The 26,723-nt window shown below is 42.4% G+C and overlaps 1 protein-coding gene across 5 annotated transcripts in view; it reads right to left on the bottom strand.

Moving 5' to 3' along the window:
• The window catches only part of FMN1 (formin 1), a 406,869-nt gene that overhangs the window by 104,228 nt on the left and 275,918 nt on the right, over window positions 1-26,723 (bottom strand). For all 5 annotated transcript variants that reach the window (XM_059181089.1, XM_059181087.1, XM_059181090.1 and 2 more), the window contains 4 exons: window positions 20,401-20,530; window positions 18,795-18,941; window positions 17,593-17,652; window positions 12,126-12,246 (listed from right to left, as the gene is read on the bottom strand). In XM_059181089.1, coding sequence (XP_059037072.1) covers window positions 12,126-12,246; window positions 17,593-17,652; window positions 18,795-18,941; window positions 20,401-20,530 — 458 coding nt within the window. The remainder of the gene's footprint in view (window positions 1-12,125; window positions 12,247-17,592; window positions 17,653-18,794; window positions 18,942-20,400; window positions 20,531-26,723) is intronic.

The raw sequence follows: 26,723 nt of genomic DNA, 5'->3' as shown, positions 1-26,723 counted from the left end.
TTTTTCCCTTGCTTCCCTTGCCTTTTGCGTTGTTCCTAGGAAGATGTTGCTGCGGCAGAGGTCGAAGAGGTTGCTGCCCGTGTTCTCCTCAAGGATTTTGATGGATTCCTTTCGTACATTGAGGTCCTTCATCCATTTTGAGTCTATTTTTGTGTGTGGTGTAAGGGAATGGTCCAATTTCATTTTTCTGCATGTGGCTGTCCAATTTTCCCAGCACCATTTATTGAAAAGGCTGTCTTTTTTCCATTGGACATTCTTTCCTGCTTTGTCGAAGATTATTTGACCATAGATTTGAGGGTCTATTTCTGGGCTCTCTATTCTGTTCCATTGATCTATGTGTCTGTTTTTGTGCCAGTACTATGCTGTCTTGATGATGACAGCTTTGTAATAGAGCCTGAAGTCCGGAATTCTGATGCCACCAACGTTGGCTTTCTTTTTCAATATCCCTTTGGCTATTCGAGGTCTTTTCTGGTTCCATATAAATTTTAGCATTATTTGTTCCATTTCTTTGAAAAAGATGGATGGTACTTTGATAGGAATTGCATTAAATGTGTAGATTGCTTTAGGTAGCATAGACATTTTCACAATATTTATTCTTCCAATCCAGGAGCATGGAACATTTTTCCATTTCTTTGTGTCTTCCTCAATTTCTTTCATGAGTACTTTATAGTTTTCTGAGTATAGATTCTGTGTCTCTTTGGTTAGGTTTATTCCTAGGTATCTTATGGTTTTGGATGCAATTGTAAATGGGATTGACTCCTTAATATCTCTTTCTTCTGTCTTGCTGTTGGTGTAGAGAAGTGCAACTGATTTCTGTGCATTGATTTTATATCCTGACACTTTACTGAATTCCTGTATAAGTTCTAGCAGTTTTGGAGTGGAGTCTTTTGGGTTTTCCACATATAGTATCATATCATCTGCGAAGAGTGATAATTTGACTTCTTCTTTGCCGATTTGGATGCCTTTAATTTCCTTTTGTTGTCTGATTGCTGAGGCTAGGACCTCTAGTACGATGTTGAATAGCAGTTGTGATAATGGACATCCCTGCCGTGTTCCTGACCTTAGCGGAAAAGCTTTCAGTTTTTCTCCATTGAGAATGATATTTGCGGTGGGTTTTTCATAGATGGCTTTGATGATATTGAGGTATGTGCCCTCTATCCCTACACTTTGAAGAGTTTTGATCAGGAAGGGATGTTGTACTTTGTCAAATGCTTTTTCAGCATCTATTGAGAGTATCATATGGTTCTTGTTCTTTCTTTTATTGATGTGTTGTATCACATTGACTGATTTGCGGATGTTGAACCAACCTTGCAGCCCTGGAATAAATCCCACTTGGTCGTGGTGAATAATCTTTTTAATGTACTGTTGAATCCTATTGGCTAGTATTTTGTTGAGTATTTTCGCATCTGTGTTCATCAAGGATACCGGTCTATAGCTCTCTTTTTTGGTGGGATCCTTGTCTGGTTTTGGGATCAAGGTGATGCTGGCCTCATAAAATGAGTTTGGAAGTTTTCCTTCCATTTCTATATTTTGGAACAGTTTCAGGAGAATAGGAATTAGTTCTTCTTTAAATGTTTGGTAGAATTCCCCCGGGAAGCTGTCTGGCCCTGGGCTTTTGTTTGTTTGGAGATTTTTAATGACTGTTTCAATCTCCTTACTGGTTATGGGTCTGTTCAGGCTTTCTATTTCTTCCTGGTTCAGTTGTGGTAGTTTATATGTTTCTAGGAATGCATCCATTTCTTCCAGATTGTCAAATTTATTGCCATAGAGTTGCTCATAGTATGTTCTTATAATAGTTTGTATTTCTTTGGTGTTAGTTGTGATCTCTCCTCTTTCATTCATGATTTTATTTATTTGGGTCCTTTCTCTTTTCTTTTTGATAAGTCGGGCCAGGGGTTTATCAATTTTATTAATTCTTTCAAAGAACCAGCTCCTAGTTTCGTTGATTTGTTCTATTGTTTTTTTGGTTTCTATTTCTTTGATTTCTGCTCTGATCTTTATGATTTCTCTTCTCCTGCTGGGCTTAGGGTTTCTTTCTTGTTCTTTCTCCAGCTCCTTTAGGTGTAGGGTTAGGTTGTGTACCTGAGACCTTTCTTGTTTCTTGAGAAAGGCTTGTACCGCTATATATTTTCCTCTCAGGACTGCCTTTGTTGTGTCCCACAGATTTTGAACCGTTGTATTTTCATTATCATTTGTTTCCATGATTTTTTTCAATTCTTCTTTAATTTCCCGGTTGACCCATTCATTCTTTAGAAGGATACTGTTTAGTCTCCATGTATTTGGGTTCTTTCCAAACTTCCTTTTGTGGTTGAGTTCTAGCTTTAGAGCATTGTGGTCTGAAAATATGCAGGGAATGATCCCAATCTTTTGATACCGGTTGAGTCCTGATTTAGGACCGAGGATGTGATCTATTCTGGAGAATGTTCCATGTGCACTAGAGAAGAATGTGTATTCTGTTGCTTTGGGATGAAATGTTCTGAATATATCTGTGATGTCCATCTGGTCCAGTGTGTCGTTTAAGGCCTTTATTTCCTTGCTGATCTTTTGCTTGGATGACCTGTCCATTTCAGTGAGGGGAGTGTTGAAGTCCCCTACTATTATTGTATTATTGTTGATGTGTTTCTTTGATTTTGTTATTAATTGGTTTATATAGTTGGCTGCTCCCACATTGGGGGCATAGATATTTAAAATTGTTAAATCTTCTTGTTGGACAGACCCTTTGAGTATGATATAGTGTCCTTCCTCATCTCTTATTATAGTCTTTGGCTTAAAATCTAATTGATCTGATATAAGGATTGCCACTCCTGCTTTCTTCTGATGTCCATTAGCATGGTAAATTCTTTTCCACCCCCTCACTTTAAATCTGGAGGTGTCTTCGGGCTTAAAATGTGTTTCTTGGAGGCAACATATAGATGGGTTTTGTTTTTTTATCCATTCTGATACCCTGTGTCTTTTGACAGGGGCATTTAGCCCATTCACATTCAGGGTAACTATTGAGAGATATGAATTTAGTGCCATTGTATTGCCTGTAAGGTGACTGTTACTGTATATGGTCTCTGTTCCTTTCTGATCTACCACTTGTAGGCTCTCTCTTTGCTTAGAGGACCCCTTTCAAGATTTCCTGTAGAGCTGGTTTGGTATTTGCAAATTCTTTCAGTTGTTGTTTGTCCTGGAAGCTTTTAATCTCTCCTTCTATTTTCAATGATAGCCTAGCTGGATATAGTATTCTTGGCTGCATGTTTTTCTCGTTTAGTGCTCTGAAAATATCATGCCAGCTCTTTCTGGCCTGCCAGGTCTCTGTGGATAAGTCAGCTGCCAATCTAATATTTTTACCATTGTATGTTACAGACTTCTTTTCCCGGGCTGCTTTCAGGATTTTCTCTTTGTCACTGAGACTTGTAAATTTTACTATTAGGTGACGGGGTGTGGGCCTATTCTTATTGATTTTGAGGGGCGTTCTCTGAACCTCCTGAATTTTGATGCTCGTTTCCTTTGCCATATTGGGGAAATTCTCCCCAATAATTCTCTCCAGTATACCTTCTGCTCCCCTCTCACTTTCTTCTTCTTCTGGAATCCCAATTATTCTAATGTTGTTTCGTCTTATGGTGTCACTTATCTCTCGAATTCTCCCCTCGTGGTCCAGTAGCTGTTTGTCCCTCTTTTGCTCAGCTTCTTTATTCTCTGTCATTTGGTCTTCTATATCACTAATTCTTTCTTCTGCCTCATTTATCCTAGCAGTTAGAGCCTCCATTTTTGATTGCACCTCATTAATAGCTTTTTTGATTTCACCTTGGTTAGATTTTAGTTCTTTTATTTCTCCAGAAAGGGCTTTTATATCTCTCGAGAGGGTTTCTCTAATATCTTCCATGCCTTTTTCGAGCCCGGCTAGAACCTTGAGAATTGTCATTCTGAACTCTAGATCTGACATATTACCGATGTCTGTATTGATTAGGTCCCTAGCCTTCGGTACTGCCTCTTGTTCTTTTTTTTGTGTTGAATTTTTACGTCTTGTCATTTTGTCCAGATAAGAGTAAATGAAGGGGCAAGTAAAATACTAAAAGGGTGGCAACAACCCCAGGAAAATATGCTTTAACCAAATTAGAAGAGATCCAAAATCATGAGTGGGGAGAAAGGGGATAAAAAGAGGTTCAAAAAGGAAGAAAGAAAAAAAAAAAACAAAAAGAAAAGAAAAAAAAAAGAAAAGAAAAGAAAAGAATTTTTAAAAAAAGAAAATACCTAAGAAAAATGTAAAAAAGAAAAAATATATATATTAGATAAACTAGTAAAAAATCGTTAAAAAAGAAAAAGGTAACAGTTAAAAAAAATTTTACCCGAAGGCGAGAAAAAAAAAATATGAAAAAGAAGAAATCAAATTAACTGCAAGACTAAAAAAAATCACAGGAAAAAAGCCATGAGTTCCGTGCTTGGCTTTCTCCTCCTCTGGAATTCTGCTGCTCTCCTTGGTATTGAAACCGCACTCCTTGGTAGGTGAACTTGGTCTCGGCTGGATTTCTTGTTGATCTTCTGGGGGAGGGGCCTGTTGTAGTGATTCTCAAGTGTCTTTGCCCCAGGCAGAATTATACCGCCCTTACCCGGGGCCGGGGTGAGTAATCCGCTCGGGTTTGCTTTCAGGAGCTTTTGTTCCCTGAGCGCTTTCCATAGAGTTCCAGAGGACGGGAATACAAATGGCGGCCTCCTGGTCTCCGGCCCGGAGGAACCGAGAGCCCAGGGCCGCACTCCTCAGTGCGCGCTCAGAGAACCGCGCCCAGTTACTCCCGTCTGCCTGACCTCCGGCCGCGCTCCGAGCTCACCGAGCCTGCGACCGGTTCAAGGTAACACGGAGCTGTGAGCTTACTGTCGGCTCTGTCTCTGTAGCCGGCTTTCCCGTTCCAATACCCGCAAGCTCTGCGACACTCAGACACCCCCGATCCTTCTGTGACCCTGCGGGACCTGAGGCCACGCTGACCCCGCGTGGGCTTCGCCCCGGTTTAGCCTCTGGAGCGATGTCCCTCAGCGGAACAGACTTTTAAAAGTCCTGATTTTGTGCACGGTTGCTCCGCCGCTTGCCAGGAGCCGGCCCCTCCCCCCGGGGTCTATCTTCCCGTCGCTTTGGATTCACTTCTCCGCCGCTCCTACCTTTCAGAAAGTGGTTGTTTTTCTGTTTCCAGAATTGCTGTTCTTCTTCTCTTCGATCTGCCGATGGATTTTCAGGTGTTTGCAATCTTTAGATAAGCTATCTAGCTGATCTCCGGCTAGCTGAAGCAGTCTCAGCTTGCTACTTCTCCGCCATCTTGGCTCCTCTCTCCATTGATTAACTACAGTATTAAGAGGAGGAAAGGACACTCCACACCGTCCCACATCCAAATGTGAAAAATAAAAAGCCTTGGTCAAGGACAAGAGAAAGGGCGGTTCTGCTGATTAGCCCTTCTGCTACCTCTCACTCCATTACTGGGGACGCCAGCTAACCTGCAGGCAGCTTCTCTTCCTGAAGCCATCAGGGCTCCGAGTCTCAAAACCAGCCTCACACACCTCACCTTCCAGCACCGCACAAATACTAGCTCATCAACATATTTGCCCCAAGAGCTAATATGCTCATTATAATAAGTGAGCTAGAAGAGGACTGTTTTCCACCTCGCAGGAGAAACAATAGGTAGTCTATTGCTTACCATGTAGTTTCAAACAGGAAAGGTTTCCCAGCATGTAAATAATACAGCTGATTCACTGATGATTAGAGAGAATATATTCACTTTAAAAGAAAAAGCTATGGCTAATCCTTAACCTTACTAATCTACCTACCTATAACTAAAAGTTGACAATAACTTACATTTTAAAATCTCGTTTTAATTGTAAAAATGTCATGTATTTATCCAAACTGCTAAATGATTGCCTCTACCTCAGGCTCTGCCCAGGGCCATGAGAAACTACCAGGTAAAAAAATTCTCATTGCCTGCTTTTATGTGTAGAGGTGTGTGGTTCCCTCCCCAAGTCCTCTTTTGTATGATTATACTGGTATTGACAGTATGACTCTTTTTTTTTTTTTTTAAAGATTTTATTTATATTTGACAGACAGAGATCACAAGTAGGCAGAGAAGCAGGCAGAGAGAGAGGGAAGCAGGCTTATCGCTGAACAGAGAGCCCGATGCGGGGCTCGATCCCAGGACCCTGGGATCATGACCTGAGCCAAAGGGAGAGGCTTTAACCCATTGAGCCATCCAGGCACCCCGACAGTATGACTCTTATATACATGAGTATTAATTTTGGGGTGGGCCTTTCAGAGGATTGGAGCTAAATGAAAGAATCTGATCTACTTTCTATGTCTGGAAGACATACTGACTCTAGATAGAACAATCTACAAACAGCAACAAATGCCTACAACAAAAAGCCCCACTCTTTCTTGAACTGTGACTTTCATGTCCGTATGAATTCATTTTCTCCTGTACTTCATATTTTGAGGTAGAATTTTCAGTTCCTAGCGTTGTACAAAACAGAGGTTCATCGAGATGGCTATGAGCTAATTTGTCCACTCCATCAGAGTAAGGACATCGGGATTAAAAATGCTTAAAGATGTGATAGATGTACTTTAATGTAAAGTTAGTTAGGGGATACTACTATGATTCAAACTCAGAATGAAGATTTTTAACTGTTACTGAATGCCCGGGCTATGCATTTCACAAAGCATCTCATTTAGAGAAAGCTTTAAAAAAAGCTAACATTGTAGGATAAATATTTGTAGGATAAACATTTATAGAGTGATAACAGATATCAAAATGTCTACAGAGACTCTTGCCTTTCCTAAACTGCTGTATTGCCAAATATTTCCAAGTGGTTCAAAAGAAAGGACATGTTCAAATACATATTCTTAAATATTTAGAGAAAAGGACATCATGAGAGCTATCTTAAAATACACACACGTACACACACACTTGCATCTCAGCCAACATTCTCAAACAAGTTTGAATATCTTACACCGAGGGCTAACTACCAATTACATGTTCCCAATTTATTTATGGGATGTCAGGGCTAATAAAGCATCATTTTCAAAGCAAGAGTAAGTATATAGCTAGTTGATGGAATAGCTTACTTTTAATAACAGCGGCTACTGAGTAACTACTGTTAGCTAATAAGAGCGATTTCGTTTTTTTTCTTCAGCTCTTCGGAACATGCTGACTTCCCAACAGCTATCTGAAGAGTTCCCGCCTCATTTTCCAGCAACCAAAAATTAATTTGGCTTTCCTACTTCCATAGCCACAATGAAGTTTTTATAATAAAATACTACCAGAGGATCGTATCAATTCCATATGGATTTGGGGTTGGGGATGCCAGGGTAATTGTGGATGACACTAAGGTTATTCGTTTTGGCTTCCAGGCATCAAGACATTGGATGCCTAGTGGCATCAGGTGCCTGGCCCATTTGAATTGTTTCCATGGAGAACAGATTCGGGGGGACAGGGTAGCCAGGATAACGAAGAGCAATACCAAAGGGCATAGGTCGAAACTGTGCACCGCAGCTCCTCCTCTTGTTAGCCTATAGCGATCACCGAACCAACAATGGCTTTCTTTATATTAAAAATATGATATTAATTCTAACACCCCTTCTTAAATGTATCTCGCAGACTGCATGTTCTGCAACACATTACTAAGTAGTCAGTGAAAGAATACTAAAGGAAAATCAGTGTTTTAGGTTTTAAGTGGAGACATGCTTTGAACAGGGTTGAACCATTTTGGGTTTAGTTCCTCTGTTTGTTTTCACCTCAGAACTTTCCAGAGCCTTTACATAAGCTCAGAGTCACTGTGCATCTGTGGGACATCACTCTGGTCAAGAGCAGCTCTAGGTTTATTTGGCGATAGGCTCCTTGTCAGAAAGCACCAATTCACATCTCGTGCCGTACTGGGATGCGCCCCTACTTGAGAAATTGTACATCTTATGACCTCAGCAATGGTGTGTGTGTGTGTGTGTGTGTGTGTGTGTCCCTGGTGTAACTGACACCATCAGGAAGGATACAATGCACAGTACATTTGTTCTTATTGCCACTCTAACAAATCATCGCAAACTTAAGTGGCTTCGAACACCACGAAGGTATTACCTTGTAGTTCTGTGGGTTAGAAGTCTAATGTGGGTCTGCTGGGCTGAGATCAAGGTGTGTTGACAGGGCTGTGTTCCCTGCTGGGGGCTCCAGGGGAAAATCTGCTCCTTGCCTTTTCCAGTTTTAGAGGTTCCCCACACTCCCTGGTCCACTGCCCGCTTCCTCCTTCTGCAAAGCCAACAACATCGCACGCTCCCTGATTGTTCTGCTGTACTATCTCCCGCTGGCCACGGACAAGGAAAATTCTCAGTTTTTAAAGATTCATTTTAAAGATCCATGTGATTAGATTAGACCCACTTGGATAGACCAAGATAATCTCCCCATCTCTATATTGGCAAAGTTCCCTTTTGCCGTGTAAGGTAATAGATTTCAGGGATTAGGGTCTGGACATTTTTGGGAGCCATTATTCTGCCAACCACATATGGGTTGGTAAAAATACCTTGAGGGTTCTGGCCAGCAAACAAGGTCAATGAATAAGAAACAGAAAAACTCTTCCTGTCATTTGGTATTTTTCCTAATTATTATTTATCATGGTACCAGGGGAGTGAAAATTATTATCTCACTAAGGGATATAGAACAGTAAACAAGATATGGAATATGTTCCTAAGCACCATGAATATGGTTCTGTCTCCACAAGATAGAGAAGAGAGCACAAGTAGGAATCAGATTCTCCACAAACTCATCCAGCAGCCTCCCCAGTGACCTGGGGCTGAATTCGACAAGGTGTGCATTTTCCAGGAAAAAGTACATACCCCTAATCAGCTTTGCTCAAGTTTTCTTTACTAACCGACCGTGCACTCATTACCTCCTCTAACACAGGCATTGTAATTGTTCCATTTAACCCTCTTTATGGTTTTATTACCTGACAAGACCTCGCTTCCACCAAACCGGTAAAGAGTACATCATCTGATACCAAAACCCACCATCTGATACCATCTTAACCCGACACAACAACTTTGCTCACTTTCGTGTGTCTATGTGACTCTTCACGTTTATGACCCGTCTCTCCCAGCCTGAAGTAAATTCTTCTCTTATCTCCCTTTGATCTGAGGGTCTACACATGTGGCTCTAAGGGTGTATGTGTGTGTGTGTGTGTGTGTGTGTGTGTGTGAGCATGCATGTGTGCATATGTGTGCACTTAGGAACTCTCTTTCTGTCCCTGGTACCTTCCTGAGGATTTATGCCTTGCCTTTATGCCTTGAACACCTAACTTTCTGTTTTGGAGGTACAGAGGTATGGAGAGCTCTGGGTCACAGGCAGGATGCATCCCACGTGCATACCTTAGAGTCCTACTTAGCATCAAAATGTGGCTAGGTCACCACCTGGAACTTTGCAAATTATGTGAGCACTAGAACTTCAGTTTCCTCCTCTTGTGAGAGATTGATATCTGCTTCAGAGGGTCATTGCAAAGATTAAAAGAGATGATGATGTAAAACATCTGATAGATAATAGTTGCATTGGATGAACTATAGCTGATACTATTATTATCAATGACCTGCTCTGTTTGCCTACGTAAAAGTGCCCTGCAAAGTTCTTGTTTCTATGAAAGATGCTCTCTGGCCACGTCCATGTGTATCAGTGACATTTATACAGCCAACAAACTCTGATTTAATTCACACTCTGTTGCTAAGGTGTGGTTCAGACCAGTTTTCTTCTCAAGGGCTGTGCCTGCCTGGAGAAAGGGGGCCTGAGACGTCTTGAAATTTGCTAATCACATCTGGTTTAGCTTTAGAAATTTTCTGGGGTTTTGCCAGCAGCCACGACATTTTAATGGCTACAATAAACCTCAAAGCCTCATCAAATCTTTGCTGTATGTGTGAAAATTATGTCCTCTTCAATTAAACATTCAATCTAGGCTCACACCAAGGCCTTATGGAAAAGGACGTGGAACCTGAATGGGAAGTGAGATGAAACGGACCGCCATGACTCTGGCCATCTTGCCAGATGGCATTTAGAAGAAAAAGAAATTCATTAGAGAACCAACGGTCTGTATTTTCTTTAAATATTTACTAGGTACCTTTCATGTGTTAAAAACACTGGCATCTCTAAAGATTAGCAGGGTATTTTTGTTTAAACATCCAATGTGGTGGTGGGGGGGGGTGGAGTCCTACTTCTCCCTCTTGCCTGGTGATGCCTCACATCTTTTGGTGTAGTCCAAGCCAAAAAGGAAAAACAACTGAGGCAACATTTGGTTTTCCCTCATTTTAAGAAAGATCTTCCAACTTCAGAAGTTCTTGCAATTCCTGACAACGGGACAAGGGTCAGTGGAGCACTGAGAGATGTGGAGTGGCACCTGAGATCCCCTTGCAGAAGACAAGGTGCACCAAAGGGAGGAACCTTGGTGGGAACACCTGCCTCTCCACTGGCCTCCCAATTCATTCTTATCTTGGTTAGGAATCATCAAACACTTCCAGACGTCAAAGGGAGGTGGCCCAGTCGGGATGCCTGAGAGAGGCAGCCCCTGGAAGGACGGCAGGAGAAGAGGAAAGATCACACGTGCATCAGGTTTCTGCTCAGAAAACGCCGCAGGAGGGCACAGGTCCAGGAGGCCAGAGGGGATTTGTACTCAGCGACAGCCACAGCCACGTTGTAAACAAGCCGGGCTCTTCTTGGTCAGGGCGAACCTTGCAGCCAGACGGAAGACCAGCCGGGGCGCTAATTCTGCCATTGGAGAGCGACAGGAAAAACTGCCCCAGGATGGCTCACACGGTTTTATTACAATAAGAATCAAGCCCCTGGTCTTAGACAAGGTTAAAACCGTCGGTGTGTTAGGAGAGGGAAAAGAATAACCACAGACAGGTTCATATATCACATTCTAAATGCAGTGTCCACATGGTTGAATGCATGCTCTTCACCACATCAACAGGAGAGGAAAAAAAAAATCCACATGTTCCTTTAAAAATAATTTACAAGGTAGAAATATTCACTTGTAACCGCTCTCCTTATTTAAGCAAGTTTTATGCCCAGAGTAAAACTAAATGGCTCTCCCTGCCACCAGGAGATCTGTCCCACTTTGCTTCCCTTTCTAGGCTGTTCTGCTTCTAAGACTTGGGTTTCTGAGCACTCTTTCACAATAAACATTTTAAAAATGTTTATTTTATGTCTTAGTGTAAAAAGATTCCTGGTTCAAGCTCTTCATTTCCTCAAGCTCTCCTTTTGGCACTCTGTGCTCCATTTCCACATTAACACGCTCCCTAAATCCTCCATGGAGCTCGGCAGTTGGAGTTACACAAGGTCCAATGCAAGTATTTATATACTTGGATAAGGAGATGTCTCCACAGTGAAAACACAAGACGCGAGCAATGCCAAAGGAAAATTCCTGCTCAAGAGAGACATAGTTTTACCTTTTAAAAAAAGCCAAAAGAGCTGTCAGCATTTTTGTTGTGAATAATTAAAAATGGAAATTCAACTAAAATTGAATGCTTATGGTGGGTCCTGCCATCTTCTTTAGATTCCTGTACATAAACCAAGTACGTGGGTGTGTGTGTGTGTGCGTGTGTGAGTATGTGTGTGCATGTGGGGGATAAGTATAAGGCAGCACAGTCGACTAGCTTAGAAAGGGCATGAGTTCTCATCCAGATAGGCCTGATGAGAGCCCAGTTAACAGGGCTCTCATTGGCTGTGAGAACCTAACTTCTCTAAACCTCATTTTTCTCATTGGCAAAATGGAGTTGGTATAGTTCCTGCTTATTGGGGTGGTTGGCGTCACTATATGATACAACAGTAAGCAGTCAACGAAGGCCTGCTGCTATGATTATTAAGATGACATCTGTTATATGTTGGAAAATGTAGACGTAAAAGATGGAGCTATAAAAAGCACAGATTAACACTAATAAAAGAAGAGGATATGCAAATACAGTGTCTCCACATAGAGCAGAAGACATGGAAAGTTTCACGAGGGCTGCGGTGTATCATAACTGAGCTCCGCGCCAATTCCATTCCATGAACCAGACATAAATAATCCTCTTCAATCATTTAAAAAAAAAAAAAACAAAAAGCAAAACTTAGCTATTATCATAATAACAGAACAGTTCCTGTTACCTTCTAGTTGTCTCTTCAGTTTTCTCAAATCTTTTATGAGGTCTTCAAACTTGACTTGGGAAGCCAGAAAGAAATCTTGTGGTTCAGGCAGAGGGAAAATACTCTTTTCGGTTCCTGCTTCCTAAAAGACATGGTTAACAAAAGTACATTATATTTCCCTATTGTCACTTTCAATTGAAATTCCAAAGCATCTTTCATTGGATGTGCAAATGTGAATCAGAGAAGCACTCCTCTTCTATTCCTAAATTTGGACTGGCTATTCTGAAATGCTTTTGTGTCTTCTACAGTGGCACTTTGGTCTTCCTGCCACTGAGGTTGGCTCTGGCTCTGGCAGGGCTTTCATTTTATTTTGCCTCATGAATCAAAGAGAAAACTGTCAGGTATGTCCCGATCTTGGACACCCTCCTCTCATGGAAAAAGTCACAGGGGGAACACATGAAAGTACTTAAATTTCAAGTCCCTGTTGAGTCTCACATGGTAGCAATTAGCCAACTCATCTCTGGGGTGTGCCAATGGGTGTGACTCGGAAGGTTCTGGACAAGACAGCATTGCAACGGAAGAATCACCCTCGCTTCTGCTGTAACCTACCTGCCCCTGCAGCTGAGAGCTCCCGAGGAGGGTTTGTGCTGGCACATTCTTCCCATGTTTGTAAAGATTTTCCAAATGCTGTTTGACTTCTCTAAATAGACACTTGCTGAGGGCATGGTTGGCCATAGTTTTGGGCAAGCTCCCCGATCATGCCTACTAGAGGATCTAAGCTGGGAAATCACTTGAGGGACACAAGCTTCAGGCACACTGAAAGATAAGCTGGGTCTCAAATACCTTTTCCAGTCCAGCCTGCTTTCTCCCCTAGTTGTTTACCATAAGCTCTGCCTCTTGTGAATCTCAGGCAGTCTTCAGTTCTTCCTCTCTCCACACAGGCTACTTTGCCAGCTTTCCATCACATTCCATCTTTCCTGCCATTAGGACTTATTCCAAACTCTGAAACTACTTTATAAGGCACTTTGTGATCTGGCCTCTGTCTACAACCCCAGACTTCGTCCATCTTCCCCTATCTCCACTTCCCTCCCCTAAGCGTTCATAAAGGAACAGAACAGGCCACAACCTCTTGCATCTGGACTTTTGTCTATGAAACCACCCCTTTCTAACTCTTCTACACGAACTCTTCCTGCCTCCTTTGTTCATAGCATTTGAAGATCAGGTCTTGGGACAGATCTCAAAGATCGCCCCTAGCCCCCCAGCACGTGGGTGTTTCCGAGAGCCCCTGGTGCGTACCGTTATGACAGCACTCACCAACGCTCGTTTCAAAATTGCCACGTTAACTTATGTGTTTCCTCTGCTAGACTATAAACACCGTGAAGGCAGGAAATGTGTCCTGTTCTTGGGACGGCACACGGCGTCTGGCATATCAAACTCTCTTCAGCACCCTTGCATAGAGCCCACATGAGGCCATTCTGGAAAGTGTGTACCTTGAACAAGAGCCATCTACCTCAATGTCCTACTTTCTTGTGGTTTCAGGAATGCTCACAACCCGTCCCCCTTCCTTGAAGATCTTTAGCTTCACTGGAAATGCTAAGGAAAGGTGATTCCCCTCATTTCAGTAAAACCTTTTACACGATCAGTGTACTTGCCCCCTAGCTCCCTACGATTATTTTACTTCCTTCAAAACAATGGAAGCTGTACTATAGTCTGAGGGCCAAGACGGATCATCAGCTAACATGCTTGCCACAGAATTCCATGGCAACCTACACTGCAAGAACTCATCTATATTACCTCCTACTGTTTTCCAAAACTTTATCAGATTCATGCCCTGGCTTTGATTTTCTTTTCTTTTCCTTTTTTTCCCGTCTCTTTTCTTTTTTTCTTTTCTTTCCTTTCCTTTCCTTTTCTTATCTTTTCTAAGCTAGAAAATGAGAAAGTGCTGCTGAGCAAATGAGCCTGGCTACAGCTCTTGAGACAGCTGCCCAATTAGAGTTCAAAAGACATGGCTTTGGATGGATTTCTGTAAACTTCACAGACTTAGACCCAAATCCAGCTCGCGTGGAAGGAGGCTTGGAGCAGGAATCACCTTTCTTCAGCTAATTGCTCATCACCACTAACCACAAAAATCATCACTTATGCTCCTACGGGGAGGGGAGAGCTTAATAAATCACATAATTCTATACTCTGGCTGAGTGGAATGAATTTTTGCACGGTGAAAACCGGAAGAGCACCACATAAACGTTGACTTCTGATATTTCCCCAACTGGGCCATCCCTGGTTTGAAAGGATTCTTACTGTGAGATTTTCCTCAGTGAAGTTGATTTGACTGCATTCAGCTCTCTTCGAGAGCCACATTTCGTTGGTAAATTTCAGTCCTCTGACACAATTCATGGGACTCAGTTGAGGCAGGAACTACAAGGTACATCTGCTTACGTTAACCCTAGACTAGAAATGTGACCTCTTGAGATTCTTCAGGGTAATTCTTCTGTCATACTGGTACCTGCTGTCAGAACTTCGGGTATCTGCATATCACCCGAAGCTTCAACATGCCTGCCCCACTCTACTAGAAAAAAGCTCTCACCTCTTTGCTCCCAGTTATCTATAGAGGCCACTCACTGCACTCTTGTAGATACTTACGGTAGATTCAACCTAGTAAGTCTTTGTCAGACACCTAAATTACAGACGCCTCAAAACAGACAATGATGAGTTCTGGACCTCAAGGAGCAAGGCAAAGCTAATAGGTAATTGCTCACTGATATCCACATGTAAGACAGAATAAGACATGTCATGACAGAGGCTCAACACAAGTGTTCCCAGGCTTCAAACGAGCACGAGATGAGGAAGTAAACAAAGACTTCATGGAAGAAGGGCCATGTACGATTGTGCTACTTTTTGTTTTATCTTTTTTCCCCTTTTACGAAGTGACTCAGGCTCATTAAGTCTAATTGAAAGACAGAAGAAAGCAAAAATCTCTTCCATTCCTACCACCCAGAAATAAACATTTTTACATATATCTGATATTCCAGGTTTTTTCTGCATGTTTATGTATGTTTATATATTTGAAATTATATTATATGTTATTTTAAGCACACATTTGCAATATAAAAGAAGCTCAAGTATTTTTCAATGTCACTAAATTTTCTCCTTTCCATGGCAGGATATTATTCCATTTCAGAACTCTAGCATGATTCATTTGACCCTAGTCTCTACCTTTGGACAGCTACCAAAAATTTTGCTATACTTGTTATTACAAATGATTTTAAGGAAAATGGTGAGGCATATCCTTATTTACTTCTTTAGGATAAAAGTTCCTAGAAAGATTATACATATATCTAGGGCTTCTGATCTAGAGAGGTCAAAGTCTTGCTCATCCAGACAGCACATTTGCATGGATGAGGAAAGGGTGTCCCGTATAAACAGGCACCGCACCCTTGGGAGACAGCTTGGCAAGCACATGACACCTCCCTGTGAATTTTTTTGAAAGTGTCCTTTATAGAACACAATTTGGTGAGTCAAGAGCAGGCAAGATATGGGTCCTATTATACCTAGAGACCTTAAACCGAGAATAACTCAGTCAGCCATTTGTGATAGTCCGGAGAAAGGTCTGACCCATTTATATTGCCAACTTTATAAACCTAGTTGGCAATTTATGCCTTCTATTTGGTTTTTTGTTGTTGTTGCTGCTGCTGTCATTGCTGTTGTTTTGGTAAATTACCTGCGGTCTCTTGTGTCACTTTTTCTTTTTTTTTAAATGAAAGGAGACCAGTTGTCCTTTCCCTGTTGATTCTGAAAAGCATGTTGCCTATTATGTTGCAAATATGTATGCTGCTACTGGGAGCTTTTCCCCAAAAGGCCTTTTAATGTATTATTTTAAGAGAGTATTCATAACGGAAAACAAAAGATCTATAAAAAGGCTAGTGATGGGGGAGGGGGTAGGGAGAGGGTGGTGGGGTTATGGACACTGGGGAAGGTATGGGCTATGGTGAGGGCTGTGAAGGGTGTAAACCTGGCGATTCACAGACCTGTATCCCTGGGGCTAATAATACATTATATGGTAAGAAAAACTTAAAAATTTAAAAAAAAAAAGGCTACTAGAACGATAGGTCCAGTTAGAGAGAACATCGGATGTAAAAACACATCAGTGAGAAAACCATAGGGTGTGTTTGAAAAACATAGGGTCTTGAGTTGGATCACACAGTGTGTGTAGGGGGAAGGTCATAAAAGCATGGTTGTAAAAGACTGGAATTCAACTGGGTAGAGTCTTAATTCACTTTTTGAAAATGGGGGGGCATTTCTATTTTTGTATTAAAAAAGTGATACAATACGACCACAGCTCTAAAAACTGGTGGGGCCTCCCACATCCCTCAGGTGTGGGATGGACTGGAGGGGGAGGGAGTGAGGGATGAGAGCTGGGGACACCAGCTGGGAAGCAACAGGAATCCTCTAGGTGAGTTACCTTAAGGCCTGGTAAGTGGGGGCACAGGGATGAAAACCAGGAAAGAAACACGAGAAACAATTTAGTTAAAGGACAGAGAGGAACCAGAGAGGAGCACGAGCTTCATGCCTGAATGACCCAAATGATAATGTCCTCGGCAGAAACAGGAGAAGTTTCAGGAGCAGCGGGGTGGGAGATGATTCATTGCAGGTGCACTGAGAAGGGTTCTATGAGGAGGGGAGGAGGCAGGGTGGTAGACTTCATCAGTGTTTCTCTTGTCTTCCGGGGGGAATTATAGGCCTTTGGAAAACACGGTGCTGGAACCTTTACTTTTTCTTCCCTTGGTGCCTAGGAAAAGCCCTGCTTGTGTGGATAGCTAAGCAGGAGTGTCGATGACAGTTTTCCTGAGACTTTCCCCCGTTGTGCTTGCTGACTGCTAGGTTTCCCAACACCTTACCACAGTACCTCTTTCTTCGCAAAGTTAGGACTCCTTGTTCTCAATTTAATGAGAAGGAACAGAACTTAGAAAATTGTGCTCAGGTGGATTCCCACTGAAATTTTTATTTCTCATGGCTCGTGTAATGGAAGCAGAGAGGACGGATTTCAAATCCCACTTCTTCAACTTGTTCACAGATGACCACGACTGATAAGGTATGGGGCATTACTGCCTCTTAAATTTCTCAATTTTGGTCTGGAGCCCAGAACTAGTTTCAGATAGAAACAATTACCGAATGGATATAGATTACATGGAGACCCTCACGAACTGGCCGGAAGGCCCAGATCACCGGGGGTCTCTCTAAAACTGCATTATATAGCGGATTAGGAGGCAGCAGACTGAGAGGCAATGAATAATGCTTCTCTTTCCAAACGTCAACTAAACTTTCTTGGCTTCAGCGTTCCCATCTGTAAACCAAGGAGGCCGGAGAGCTCTCAGATTCTGTGTTGGACTTGAAATCCATCCATCCATCCATCATCCAATTTCTGAATGCCAACAATGTGTAAGAGTTGAAATCCCATTAGTGTAGTTTTCCACAGAATGCCATTTCTTACCTGATCATAGTAACGCAGGTAATATTTCACGACATAGTCCACCAGATTAATCCCATTATCCTAGGTTTAAAAGAGAAGCTTAAATGAAAATCATTCACATGAGACTGCCATAGTATATAGTTGAGGACCGAAATCTCAGTTTGTGACCCTAATACTTTTAATCTGTGATACCCGGTCCTGATTTCTGTTTGTGACTGGCATGGTCTTCCTTTCTCCTCTCTTTGTCCCATCATTTTCTTTCTTTCTTTCTTTTTTTTTAATGGCATCTATACAAAGAAATGACACTCCACGATTCTTTGTGGGGAAAGAAAACCCCAAACAGATAATCCACAAGACCTCTGAGATAATGGCTAAAACAAACAAACAAATACACACACTGTCCCATTATTTTCTGGCAGAAAGCCAAGACAGGAGGGCGTGGGGGAGCGCCAAAGGGAACCGGGGACTAGAACAGAAAACCATCCCTCCCTTCCCACTTTTCAAAAAAATGTGTGTTCTTAATGGCGTGAAAAACAATCAGGACAGCTTAAAAGGAACGCCATGCCACTTTATGACCCTAGGAGGCCAGGGGCAAGCAGGCCCTCCCACAAGGCAGCCTTTGTGTCTTGTTCACATGGGTCTAATTCTAATTTGCCTGTGTGTTTCCCCTCCCTTCACTCCCCCTGCTCCCTCTGGGACTCCCAGATATGGGCTGGTTGTTTCTAAAGAGGGAGCTCTGCAGGGGTGTGGAGCCAAATGATAATCAGGCTCAGAGAGTTTGACAGTAGACCCCCAGCCCAATTGTTGTGGGCAAAAGAATAACTCAAATGCTCAGGTCTACTGGTGATGCAACATTGCGCCTGACTCAAGAATGAGTAAATTACAAGTAGCCAACCCTAAATTCAAACAAATTCAAGACTTGTGCTCTGACTGCTACTGCTGTGCTATCTGTTTTCTTTGCTCATTACAGTTCAATATGCAATTGTGTTCTTTTAGTGCAAACCAATATTGGGGATTTTGTCATCTCAATAAGATCAAACATGAAAAACCTCTCTCTAGTCAAGAGTCAAAAGAAAGCAAAGAAAAAAACATGTATTGTTAGAGCGAGAAAGGAGATGAATGGAGCAACCAAGAATTTTTTTTTTTTTTTTTTTTTTTTTAAATTACAGGTAGAGAAGGAACAAAATGGCAAATCATGGAATCTAGCTATGAAAAATAAATACCCGACTTTTGACGTCCTTGAGTTTGGGTAGAATTTCTAAGCTATATCCATCTGCTTGTCCCCGAGTCCTATTTCCTCCATTCATATAATTTCCAAAAGCCAGAATGAGAGCTAAAATATCCTTCACACTCTTCATGTGCAGCAAGCCCTGTGATGGCAAACACCAATTATTAGGGAGTTGAACTTCAAAGGCGCCTATGTTCATTCAACAACAAATATTTACTGAGCACCCATCAGGCTGTTTGCTGGCATGGTGCCAACTGCCTTGGCAGCTGGTGAAATGGAAAATACACTTTATTAAGACATTTAAGAGTCTGAAAAAAATACACTAATCAGTCATCGTTTTCTAGCCTTTCAATGAATTATGAACTGTGCCTGTCTTAATATTGTGGATTAAATATGAGTATTTGTATTTTTACTTCAGCCGGTTTCATTTTCCAAATATTTATTTTAAAATATTTGTGTATTTCAGAAAGAGTTGCTATAGTCAGACTTTACATCTGGTGACTTCTAAGCAGAAAGGGTTAGTTTAATATCATTTGAGGACATGTTTTTGGACAATGTATCTATATAAACAGTACAGTTAAATGTAGGATAGGTTTAAAAGCAAGTTTATTTTCTTTATCCTTGGGTATACTCCTCGGAGGTGAACTATGATAATGTATTTCAAGGCCACAGGTTATGTTTATTAAGTATTTGTTGATATGTCTATTACTTTTGACAATTTAAATCTGCTTAGGGTTTTCTTCACCTCCTTATCCCATTTACTTTCCTGTTTTTTCTCTCAAAGTGCAAATTTTTAAAATTGATACTTCTCTAGAGTCTGAGTTGACTTTATTTTCTTTTATTTTAGGGTAAAGAAGAAAAGGCAAATGCAGCTCTAGGCCAACCTCTCTTCAGACCTTTTAGGGTGTTATTAGAGGGTGTACATTATACCTGGGAAGTATTTATACTTTCTTTATTGAAATCTTTTATATTTTGGAAGGAAAAGAATCATGCTTTCAGGTAAGAATTAAATACTACAGTATGTAGAGAGGATCACCACATTCTTAAGGACATGAGTCACTGTGAGAAAAAACAAGTATTAGAATTTACAAGGAATGCCACTGTGGTAAAGCCAACAAAAATGTACTTGCCTGCCACCCATTATCGTAATCATTTGTTTCACTTATCAAGTCTCTAGAATCTTTATTTCACTCTGTAGATACCTTTCAGATGATCAGGTGCATGGGTCTAACACAACATTTCTTGCAACCCAGCCGGTTGAGCAGCAGATAAACTACACTAGCTGGGTTGGTGTTAAGTGGCCAGTATGTACTATAGAAAGTGTCCGGAATATCTAAGAAGACATCTATAGAAGTGTCATTTTTTTTCCTCCTTCTCCCCATCAGCCTGCATCTGACTTTCTCTCTCTCTTCCCCACTCATTCACCTGCACTCACACACATACTCACACTTAATGATAATCACCACAGCTATACTTAAAAAAACAGGATCTTAAGTCCAAAGGTTTTCTACAAAGGGTCTAGTTGATCCTCCCACTCCCTACTTCCTCCTTTACCCTCAATTAGGGCACAACTAGCCTTTTAAATTAGACAGCAAACATACCTTAGAAGCTCTTGTGACGATCTCTACCTTTCGGTGCAAGGAGGTGATACTCTCCGAAAAGACAGATCTGAAGATTATGCACTGGGCCCGTTCAGCAAAATTTGGGATCTGGGCTAACTCATGTAAAAATCTGCAGAAATGAACAATGAATCATCTAGCTGCTTATACAAAGAAAAAAAAAAAGAGCTGAAAAACATCCACCATAGCTGAAAAAGATTCCTTATTTTACGATATCAATTTAACAATTATAAAATGTATCCAAGAGGCACACTTGAGGAACTCCAAGGGTATGTGTTCTATTATTGACAATGGAGCCATTTCTCAGATCGGTTTCTAGGATGGTGTATAAATGTATGGTGTATAAATTACTTTAGGAGCAGGAAGTGCAGTAATATGGAACCACAAGGAGTTATCTCCTGCTGTGCAAATAGGAGATTAAAATAAAAAGCATTACTTTTTAGCGTATGAAAACACATAATGAACGCCCTTTATCATGTAGCATTCTCTAAGAGTCTATTTTGCACAGGCAAATTCAAGTGAAGGCTGAAGGTGAAAGTCTGTAGAAAAATGACAAAATGTCTCTACCTGAAATGAGAGGCAACTATTTCTTGCACACTGGATTAGATAATGGTCTATAGAGGCACTATTCTACAGATAATTTGTTTACTTTCCCACATCAGCTTACCTAGGCAGACAGAGTTCACAGCTTGGTACGTGGAACAAAGCAGGTACTCATGAAGTGGACATCAATCTTAAAAACTATGGTAAGACAGATTTTTTAAAGCTAAAGGTGAGTACTAATCTACACACAGAAGCTCACTGTCTGAGCAGCTGGGCACTGGTGCCCTTTGCAAAATTAAGTTGGAAGAGCTACATGCTCTCCAGGCCAACCTCCAGAAGAGGGGGCATAAACTAAAACACACTAAAACGGTGGAAAGAGTTGGGCATGAATTCAGGGAAGGAGAGAATCCACTAACAGCTATTAAATTCATTCTGGGGCTGAAATGATGATTACCTGATATTTCTGAAAGTCTTGGTCAACGCATAACGTCATTACTTTGACATTTTGCAATCTCTCACCAAGAATGTTTTCCATAGGAGCAAAGCTGAACCCTTCTTCTTTCCATACCCAAAGGATTTCCTTAGCTTATACTCTGTGCCTCTTTTACTTTGCTTTTTTTAAGGGAGACTTGGGTTTTAGTAAGATTCTAATAATCAGCTGTTTTAAAAAAAAAAAAAAAACTTATCCTACATCCAGGATCCAGGTCATAATCTTTTTTCTTTTCTTTCCTCTCCACAACCCCCCAATGCCACCTTTTTAAAAATTAAGCACTGTGTCCAATGTGGGGCTTGAACTCAAGAACCTGAGATCAACAGTCACCTGCTTTAATGACTGAGCCAGCCAGGTGCCCCATTCTTCTTCTTCTTCTTCTTCTTTTTTTTTTTTTTCTCATGACACTAAGGTAAAGCAAGGAAGGCCCATAAAACTTTGCTTCAAAGTTCTGTAACTCTGATTATTATGAAAACCATGTGATGGGATAAAAATATGGAAACCCAAGGAATTATGAGTAAGGACAGGATTAAAAATTATACCTTATATGTAAAATGCTTCTTTCAGATTAGTATTAAACCACTCATTCGTTTGTGATCAAAATCAGGGGTATATGGGGTGCCTGGGTGGCTCAGTGAGTTAAAGCCTCTGCCTTTGGCTCAGGTTATGATCCCAGGGTCCTGGGATCAAGCCCCACATGATCAAGCCTGCTCCCTCCTCTCTCTCTGCCTGCCTCTCTGCCTACTTGTGATCTCTGTCTGTCAAATAAATAAATAAAATCTTTAAAAAAAAAATCAGGGGTATCACCAGGTTTCATAAATGTAAGTAGTGAAATCTTGTGGGACTGGCGGCATTGGGTTCTGAGGGGTGTGGTAGGAAGCTGTACTTATTCAGGTAATGCTAAGAGCTACCTCAGGGGTCACGACCTGCCTTTCTCCTCTTCCAACAGTGACTGCCAGACACTCTTCCCCAAGTAGGACCGAGATCTGCAGAGTATGTGCACTTTGTAGTTTAAATAAACACAGTGAGTGAAGCGTTTATGGAGACCACAGTGTGAGAGAAGACGCAGATCGACGCCTCAGTTCACCAGCAAGGACATAGGCAAAAAAGATGAATGCTGGATGAACGATGACTTAAAACTCAAGAAAAGGAGGTGTAGGGCCCATATAAGAAGATGTGGCCATGGGCTCACCAACTTAATGGTACCCAGGAAAGAGTCAAAAAGAACCACATGGTTCTCTGGGATCAAGCTTTACTGGGATTAGGAATTGGACTAAGAGGTTTCTCAAAGACCCTTAAAGATCCAGAGGTCTGTGCAGGAAGAAGGGTCTGAAACGCATACCCAGAGCTAGAGGAGGAAGGCAAGTTCCAGAATTTTACACTACTTTTTGGATAAAGATGTAGAGAATGTGTCACCAGAAATTCATACCAGACAGTCAGTCCCCAAGAATGTTAGTCAGTCCTGTAGACATGCATTAAGCTTCTGTGGTGTGTTAGGCACCATGCTAAGACCTGAGAACAGAATTTAACTTACACACCATTCCTTCTTGATATCCTGAAAAATAAGTCACAGATTACCACAGAGTGTGGTAAGGATCATCACTGATGGGGCCTATGAAAGCCATCTGCAGGGCTTCCAAGTCAGAGCCCGGGACGGACCATGTCAGCTAAGGTTCCCTGGAGCCCTTGGGTGCTGGTGCGGGACACACGGGAGCAACAGTTGTGGGGGGCCCAGACGGGATGAATGGTGTTTTGGGGGCAAGACAACTAGAACTCAGATGCTAAAATGGGGCTTTGTGTTCTAAAATCAAGAGTTTCAACTTTTCCCGAATGAACAAAGGGTTCTGAACAGAGAAGTAAGTGATACTTTGGGCCTTTAGTTTTAAAAAGCGGCACAGCAGTGGCTTGGCTCGTTAGTGGGAGGGAGCAGTGGAGTTGAGGCTGGAAGACCGTCTAGACCGCAGCTGTGGTGTTCTAAGAGGGCAGGCCAGGGGTGAGTGCAGAGGGGCTAGGGCATGAGAGAGCTATTCCGGCGGCAAGAACCAGAGTAACTGACCGACCCCGAGGAATGCTGAGAACTGTCCAGGAAGACTTGCGGGTTTTGGGCTTGGACATCTGGTAGGATGTGAAGATAAGATTTACTGGGGACACACATTTAGAAAAACTATGATTTTTTGTTACTTTCCATCCCAAAACAGCCAGGCAAAGGCTTGAGGGAAGGTACCATAGCTCCTTTCCTGTTTATCTAGAAGAGTACCTAAAGTATAAAGGAGCCCCAAAGGCTCGGAGTGTCTGGTAAGTATCTGATCCCCTCAGCTGCGATTTCTACTCTCCCCATAAGAGCAGGGATAAGAACGCTAGCACAAAGCCCCAAGTATGGGTCTTGGACATGGGGCCTTGATACTTAGGAAAACGTAGAGGTTGATTTCCTTTTGGACTGGTCTAACTTTATATCCTAAGGCCAGTTACAAAGAGGACCAAACAAGCTCAAAGAAGCCGCAGATTGGGGATCTTCCCATTCTTCCCCAGGGTAGGCATACTTTCCCAGGAAGGGCTGCCCCTCCAGTCTGTCTTTAGGAGACAGGCTCGGCCCACGACATTGCACGGGTTCCCCGTCTGCAGCGCCAACTCAGCTGACAGGTGGAATGAGGCAACATGTCCCATTGTTTTAAGGGACTCACATTTAGGTTATCATCCCCTAGACCCCCACATGGTACCATCTCAGGTGTGTGTGAACAAGGGCTGGGCACCCAGCATCATGTATTCTGTTCTTCCACAAGGAGTACACTAACAGTATACCAAGTCGCTTCCTGTTTGCTTCGTGAGGTAACCGGGGACCCTAGCAGAGCATCCCAGTAGGCCGGACCTGGTGTCCTCCCTCCCGGCCACAGAAAACAGGTGCTTGGCCTAATCAAACCCGATAGAGTCTCTCCTTCCCTCCCCTTACCACCATCCCAAGGCAGAATGCCAACAGTTGAGGGCTATCCTTGGAAGGGGTGGCTCTCAGACAGCTCAGGCCCGAGCAGGTGACCCTTCTATGGGAAATGGCATTCTCAGTCTGGCACTGGGCTGCAAGAGAGCCGATGAGGTGAGTGAGGAGACCACCTTCTCCATGCTATGATTTATAGGACTGGGCATCACAGGGATCTTAGGCAATCGCAGTGTTGAAACTATAAATGATTCATATTTTCCAGTATGTAAAATATGCTTATAGTCAACTAACTTGGAGCTGATGGCAAGCAAGTTGCCAGGAAATTGGACTCTGGCTAACATCAAACAAATGCCGCCCGATGCAGGAGGTCAAGAGCGAGGGTGAAATTCACTCAGGCTTGAAGCCCCGACCTCTGTGCAACTGAGCCTGAGCACATCATCTTAGCTTAGCATCTCTGGGGAGCCGCTGCCATGACCATGTACAAACTTGGAAGATGCTCTCTTATCCAGATCATCAGCAGAGAAAGCAGGATTTGTAAATTTATCTGTTAATTACCTGCCACTGCTATTCTGTGCCCTGGCAATTAATCTCCAAAAATAATGCTAGAAAGACAGTAGGAAGGGGAGGGAAAGGAAAGGAAAAGGGGAACCCTTCCCTTAGCAGAAACCCACTCTTCTCTGGGTCAGCTCCTCCCAGAGCATGGAACAGGAGTTGGCAAAGTATAGCCCATGGGCCAAATTCAGTTCATCACTTGTTTTTGTATGGCCCACCAACGAGAATGGCTTTTATATTTTTAAATTGGATGAAAAAGAATCGAGATAAAGATAACATTTTTTTGACTTCTACACAAATAATGTAACATTCAAATTTCAGTGTCCCTAAATAAAATTCTACTGATAGAGTCATGCCCATTTGTTTACATATTGTCTATGGTTTAAGTACTTCCAACAAAGCCTAAAATACTCTATGATGCTTTACGTGAAAAGTATGGGAACTCTAGGCTGAGAGATCACTGCTCAGTGTGACACAGTTGGTGCTGCCCAAATGCTTGATATGTCCTATTGGCCCTGTTAAGGGCTGAGTGTTTATGTTCCCCCCCAAATTTATATGTTGATATCTTAACCCTCAATGTGATGGTTTAAGGAGACAGGGCCTTTGGGAGGCACTTAAGTCATGAGCGTTGAGCCCTCATGGGTGAAATTAGTAACCTTAGGAGAAGAGACACCAGAGCTTGCTTCCTTCTCTTTGCTTTCCGTCATGGGAGGACACTGAGAAAAGTTGGCAGTCTGTCTGGAAGAGGGTTCTCACCAAAACCCAACTGGAATGGCACCCGAATCTCAGACTTCCGAACTGCAGAACTACAAGAAATAAATTTCTGTTGTTTCTAAGTCACCCAGCTTAGGGTACTTTGTTATAGCAACCCATGCTGACTAAGACAGTCTTCAAATACTCCTCATGGCCTTGTCAGTGTCTAAGTATCCCATTATGAGTCACTTCACGTTCCATCGTTAGCACCTTAGTGGGAATTAATTTATTATTAGGAAACAGGACCTGGGAGTGGACCACAGGATTGGTCAGGGGCAGGAATTGGTAGGGAGTGTAGCTCAAAGTGATGGGCCAGAATGGCAGCAGAACCCCCTTTGCGCTGATTCACAATATTTTTAGGCTTCATGAACTAACTTGAGGCAGGGTGGGGGTGGGGTAGAGAGTGGCTTCTAGAGTGGCCAAAGAGTGGGGTAGAGACTGGCCTCTCTTCCGTGTGAGAACAATTCATCGAAGATTCCCAAAATGATCCCAGAGGCTTGCCAGTAACCGAGTAAACCTAGAAATCCCCCACCTAGTCATTTTCTCCAGGCAATCCAAGGGCTGTGGGGCATTCTAGTGGACCCAAGGGCAAGCCATGGAAGGGTTGATATGAGCCACAGAAACTTAGATGTCTCTAGGGCTCACTTGTTACCCTAAACATTATTGCTTAGCTTCTGCTGTGTTTTCTATCCCCTGCCTCATCTCCAGGCTGAGGGGAGTGGCCTGAATTGGACACTAATGAAGCATTCAAGGGGGTGACAGGCAAAGGATTCTTCTGTCCACTCTGGACCCATTCTACATCCTCAATCTTGTGCCATGAAAAGGTAGGTGGGGTCCAGGAACTCAGAGTCCCATATACTTATCTGTGGTGTGCAGACCCCAAGAGCCCAGCCAAGGCAAGAGCCACTCCATTCCTTATCAGAGGTCTAGGCTTTCAAAGGCTGTGGCTTAACAGCCCCAACTGGAGAGCAAACAACACTAGATGGTGAATAGAGAGAAAAACGAGCAGATGCCAAGAGTAGGAAAAGGTCCCCT

The sequence above is a fragment of the Mustela lutreola genome, chromosome 7 (assembly GCF_030435805.1).
Source record: "Mustela lutreola isolate mMusLut2 chromosome 7, mMusLut2.pri, whole genome shotgun sequence".
In the NCBI taxonomy this organism is placed as follows: domain Eukaryota; kingdom Metazoa; phylum Chordata; class Mammalia; order Carnivora; family Mustelidae; genus Mustela; species Mustela lutreola.
Note: the sequence above shows the minus strand (reverse complement) of the source record. Positions and strands in the feature narration are given on the sequence as shown.